This window comes from Ambystoma mexicanum, chromosome 3q (genome assembly GCF_040938575.1).
Source record: "Ambystoma mexicanum isolate Mex_15411 chromosome 3q, UKY_AmexF1_1, whole genome shotgun sequence".
Classification (NCBI taxonomy): Eukaryota; Metazoa; Chordata; class Amphibia; order Caudata; family Ambystomatidae; genus Ambystoma; species Ambystoma mexicanum.
In genome coordinates, this window is record NC_090926.1 from 1110832511 (window position 1) to 1110838510 (window position 6000).

At 46.8% G+C, this 6000-nt stretch overlaps 1 protein-coding gene across 2 annotated transcripts in view; it reads left to right on the forward strand.

The window, feature by feature from the left end:
• The window catches only part of LOC138447651 (keratin, type I cytoskeletal 15-like), a 110132-nt gene extending 104449 nt beyond the window's left edge, over nt 1-5683 (forward strand). The window contains exons 6-9 of one of the 2 annotated variants that reach the window (XR_011259920.1): nt 1258-1478; nt 1794-1899; nt 4035-4057; nt 5443-5683. Coding sequence is in view for 1 of the 2 variants with exons in the window: in XM_069603875.1 (XP_069459976.1) it covers nt 1258-1478; nt 1794-1840; nt 4035-4057; nt 5443-5448 (297 nt within the window). In the remaining variant the exon portion in view is untranslated. The remainder of the gene's footprint in view (nt 1-1257; nt 1479-1793; nt 1900-4034; nt 4058-5442) is intronic. The other variant, XM_069603875.1, reaches the window with a different exon arrangement.
• The last annotated feature ends 317 nt before the right edge of the window (nt 5684-6000 follow it).

Below are 6000 nucleotides of genomic sequence, written 5' to 3' on the forward strand. Positions count from 1 at the left end.
GTAAAATGAAAACCCACAGTAAACTCAAGTGACATGTGTAAAACACGAGTAAGTGCCATCAGGGGTCCACACGTGGATAATGCCATTTACACAGGTAGGTAGTTGACACCTGAAGTGGTGGGTTTCGGGTACATTTAAGCACACCCCATTACTTGGCAGTTTTTTGGGTGTTTCCTTGGGTGGGTAGTTGACACCGTCTTTGTCGGCTGTTGTTCCAGTCTCTAGTGGATTGCTGGCCACATCACTTATTTGGTGTTAATGCCACGTTCTTTTGATTGAGGTATCACCCATTGTTAGTGGTAGTATGCACTTTCTCGAGGGTGAGGGATCTTTTTCGTAGGTTGGCAGCTACACTGCCTGCACAAACAGTTTGTGTATGATTGCTTTTAGTGTATTTGCTCCTTATGTACATGTTGGGGGGTAGTAGTGTACGTGTACTTTGTGTATGATTTCCCTGACGGTGAATGTGCCGTTTCCCAAGGGGTCCTTGTGTGAATCTCGAGCATTTTCCATGGGTGTTTACACTTTTTCTGGAGGGGATCACACTCCATGGGGTTGTTGGCATCCTCTGTGGAGCGAGCTTCGCCCCTTTCGTTGCCTGTGGGTCATTAGCGCGTTTCCCTTTGGTTGCATTCTCAACGGCATTCCTGGCACCTTCTCTGGGGTATTACTGGCTTCTTCTTGGAGCATTTTATTAAAAATGTTTATTTATTGGGTATTTATAATACATCTATACACAATGTGTTTCAAGGAGCAACAAGGCAAGAGGGTGGGGGAACATGGAGGACAAAACCAAAACGATCCTACTAGGCCGTGCGATGTTTGGAACGTGCAATTGCAGTAAGAAAAGTGCAGGGGAGGGGGAAGGGAGTGCCAGTCAGGGTGGAGTGCCTATAAGGAAAAACGAGTGCCAGGGGAGGCCAGGTGGCCAGAGACTGGGGAAAGCATGTGCGACACCATCTTTGGGGCACTGCAAATGCCTACTTTGAGGGGTTTTGCGACCTATCATGGAACAGCCTTGTCATCTTCTCGCCTGTACACTGTCTTTGGTTGGTGTTCCTACAGCTTCAGTGTTGGCTGTTTTACACAATCGTTGTGAAGGTCTGTACCTAAGGATTGTGTACTCCACCTCTAGGGTGTTGCATTCCCCGGTACTGGGAGATGTTTAGCCCTTCTCTGGAGTGTAGTTTACACGTTCTCCGAGATACGCTTTTTGTCTACCTTCTCGCTGCATCCTGTCCTCTCGCACTCTTTCAGAAAGCATCTCTGGAGATGGCAGTCGGTGCCACGGAAGCCCGCTATCAAGAGAAAGTGCACCAGATTGCAATGCGGGCCGCGCAGGTAGAGGCCCAGCTCGCCGCCCTGCGGGGTGACCTTGTGCAGCAGAACCAGGACTACCAGAACCTCTTCAACATCAAAGTGAAGCTGGAGGCCGAGATTGCCACCTACAGACAGCTCCTAGAGGGCATTGACCTGGGGTGAGTACCATGAAGACTCGCTAGTCATGCATTTTAGCGTCCAGTAGCCCTAGGACCTGGGTGAACTGGGTGCTCTATAAGCAGCCTTCCAAGGAGTGCAAGCCAAAATGCCATTAGCTAGATCTTGAAGATGGTAGTTGATCTGCCTCACTTGAGGACTATAGAATTCTAGAAGAATCTACAGTGGTCTATTGTGGTTTGTAGGGTCTTACATGGTTACAAGATATATTCAGATAGTACTGTTCCTTTATGAATAAGACTTTACATAGGATTAATGTTATGGCCAGTTCGTAATACGTGTTTTCTCTTTTACAGTGCAAAAGGAGATAAAGCCCCTCCCCCTGCAGCGAACCCTGAGGAAGGTACGTTTTTGGGGATCCTCTAAGGGGTAGCAATTTATCTGTGGCCATCCATGGTCCAAGTAGGGAACTAATTATTATTACTTTCTAAGACACGTGGCAGACTCGTACTAGCCTGATATTTAGGACGCCATTTGCCAATTTTCTCCTTTGAGCAATGGCAGCGCAGTCTAAGTACAATTTATTTTGCACAGTTTTAGCACTCATGTGAAAGTTGCACAAGAGTAAACATGATATGTTTTCTTTGCAGTTTTGCACCAGGACAAAGTTTGCCCTAATGCTAATACCATTCAGAATTAGCACAAGGGCAAAGTGTGCCCTGATGCAAAAAAGCATTGAGGAAATAGATGTGGGTACTACAGCAAGTTGTGCCCTGGTGCCAATACCGTGTCAATTGCACTTGCACCATTTCTGTGATATGGCCGCTATTTTTCAAGGAGGAACTTTAAGCACCATCTTCTCTTCCTTGAAAGGGCCCCCAGTTTCTCCCTGCACATTTTGCTCCCCTCCATGTACCCCTCTCCAACTCCATCATTGTATATCGATTGAAATCTCCCTGGTTATCCTCCTCCCTATATCCTTCTTGTACCGATTAGTATTGTCCCCTGTACTTGTCCTAATTCACTCATATTATCGTCTGACTCAATATCCATCGCACATCATTGAGGCCATACAAATGAGGAACGAGCGCTATATAGATAACCAAATACATATTGAATTGTAAGGCAGCCCCTCGCAGCAATGCCCTGACTACGCTGTGCAAATATGCATTTATTTCTTGGCGAACCATCCTGCCCAAAGTAAGTATAGGACACATACTTACATTGGAATATCATGAGCCTATTGCAATGTGCGATGCTGAAAGAAGCTCTCTCTGCATTCCCCATTTGGAGACCGCCGTTTCCCGTTTGGGAGACCCCCTTTCTGGGATGGAGAGTTTGCACTGTGACTGGCAGCCAGCAGGACCATAGCATGGGATAGATCACGGGGTCCCATGACCGGGGAGAGCACTGCAGACCCACCCACCATTCGTGTGTTGCATGTTAATAGTGCGACCTGTGATTGGTGTATCACAGGTCCATCTTTAGTTTTGTCCATTAGATGGCGCTGTAAGTGCTGCTTATAAGCCCCAACTATTTGCATTTGAAGGGAAATAGGAGACAGATTAGATGTGTGGGGAGTCACGCGACCCATATTTATTTGACTTTTTATTTACCCATTGACCGCCCGTGGCCAAGGTAGTTCCTATGGCCATTAAGTTGGGCTATCTATCAATATCCACCAACAGACACATCCCTGTGATCATTTTGCACTAGTCATGTGCTTTAAGCGACTGCCAACCTTATTGCCAAGTAGTATTCTGGAAGATGATGGCTTCACTGCAAAGGTAAACCAGCTCAGAGTGAAATAAAAATGCTTTAAACAAGTTTGCTTCAGGAACACGTTCATAAGCAATGTCTGCGTCCTGGTATCTGTTCCCTGCACTGAATTCCTGTTAAATAAAATCATTGGTAAACCAATAGTTTTGGCTCTTGTATGCCTTACTGGTGAGCTGGCATAATATGACCAGGTACTAACGTAATTTACCAGCTGTTGTCATCTTTTGGCTAGGTGGCGCTGTTAGGCTGTGTTGACTTTGCCAATGCTTGCTTTGCTAGATACTAAATTCACTAAAGATTACTAGTAAATCTAACCCGTAGTAATTGTAATCTCCATGGGACCATTCAAGAGTACACACTTACATTCGAGAGGAGCTTTTACTCCTAATCTCGTCACTTTTGATTCGAGTTTGCTGGCCACAAGGGAGTAGTTACTAAAGAAGCGTGTTCTTGTGTGTGCTAATGAACAGGCGAAGTGCGCCTTCTGCAATAGGTATAGCGTCACCCACTTCCAAAAGGATAGAATACTGGGCACAGTGGACCTCTCTCCTCCTACCCCTCGAGCCCACACAGCGCAGGGGCACCACCGCCATGTTGGTGGTCAAGCAGACAAGGGCCATGCCAGGTCTGGGAGAGAAGGGAAAGTGAAACAGAAGCACGTGCCCGCTTCCTTTTCGGGCTGCCTCTGCAACCCTGTGATTTGAATATCATGGTGTGGAGCTCTAAGGGGGGTACTATGAATTCGGGGGTGCAGAGCTATTTTTGTGGATGCTATCAGATTGCCCTGCAGAACTAATGTGGCCATCATTTCTTTGTAGGTATTACAGACCAGGACCTGGCGGTGAGTATGACTTAGATAGGTGCTTGGGAACAAGCACGAGGGTTCACACAGGTTCTGTCTCTATGGGTTGTTTATCCATGAATAGTAGGGTTCACCCAGCAATTCAGGGCTTCTTCCACCACAACTCTTTACGTGTGTTACTAGGGAACAGAGGTGAACCCTCGTTAGATAACTCAAGAACTGGATGGGCCTGGAGACTGAACTTCTCCCCGAACATCTCACTCAGAGGCGATCCTCAACACATAGGCCAAGGACTGGATAGGAATTGAGACTGAACTTCTACCCCAACAGGTCACTCAGAGGTGACCCCCTCATTGTACAGGCCAAGGACTGAATAGGTATTGAGACTGAACTACCCGAACATCTCACTCAGAGGCGATCCTCAACACATAGGCCAAGGACTGGATAGGCATCAGGACTGAATTTCTACCCGAACATCTCACTCAGAGGTGATCTCAACACATAGGCCAAGGACTGGATAGGCATCAGGACTGAACTTCTACCTGAACATCTCACTCAGAGGTGACCCCCTTATTGAACAGGCCAAGGGCTGGATAGGAATTGAGACTGAACGTCTACCCGAACATCTCACTCAGAGTTGACCCTCTCATTGGACAGGCCAAGGACTGGATAGGAATTGAGACTAAACTTCTATCTGAACATCTTACTCAAAGGTGACCCACCCCCATTTGATTGGCATGGGACTGAATGTACATAGCAACAGGACAACCACTTTCTTCTCGGGTGACCCCTCAATACATATTATAAGGACTGGATAAGCAGGAAGACTGAACCTCGCCTTAAGTATCTCCCTCAAAAGTAACCCCCGCAATGAATAGACCAAGATCTGGTATTAGATAAGGCAAGGATGGGATAAGAATGGAGTAAGAAATTCCCCCCTCCCAAAGGTGACCCCTAATTAAATGGGCCAAGAACTGGACGCAATGGAGATTGAACCTCTTCCAAACATCTCACTCCGAGGCAGTCCCTCGATGGGCATGGAACCTCATCTCTTACTCTTAGACAAATGCTCGCAACCCCCAGATTCAAGCTGTGGCACAACGGCAAATGCAATATGTGTTATTATTTTAATAACAAAGAGGGCAGCATGATAGTGCACACCACAATCTGAGCTTCAACTTTGCACCTCAAAGAAGTTGCAGTGAGTTTGCAATTTATCAACTTTGCATGGATGCGAGTCTGAGCCACGCCTTGGTAGGCTCAATCACATGATATTGGGAGAGGGGTGCAATTGGCGAATAAAGCGAATAGAGTACGTTTACTGTTACACATTGTAATTCACAAACCCTGAGCCTAAGTGACCAAACGGAACTTTCTGGAACAATGAGTTGCTTTTTGACTGCTTTCTGGTTTCTTCCCTTCAGAGCTGAAGACGTTTTCCACAGGTTTCCTGGCCACATGGGGAGCAAAGATGGGCGATTACCAGAGCCTTCCTGGAGATGCGTATGCCTGCTGGAGACACCCTTCTGCCACACTACTAGACCCATATTCTGCCACGTTCCTCACTCTTTATCCACTCACCCTTTCTCTGCTTATTTCCAGTGCTGGTGGAGATTCTGTGTACTACTTGACGTGGACAATTTCAATAAAGGTTTTTATGGATTCCGCGGTTTGCAAAGTCTTTGATGATTACAGACAAGGAGACAGGGATGGTGGCAGCAGTGACCTGAAGGCAGACAGACGAAATCGAGCAGTTAGACAAGCCAAACAGGCACAGGAAGTGAAGGTATCCCGCAGAGATTGTTCTTTACAGCCTTTATTTGCTCACAAGCTGGTTTTGTGCTGTAGACTCCCATATGTGCATGGCTAGGGTACTTTGATAGAAAACTGCACTGGAAGAGACGCGTAGTGGAGAGACATGAGAAAGGAATTGGATATCCAGGCATGGCTGCCATTTTAGGGAGGAGGTTGAGCATACCACC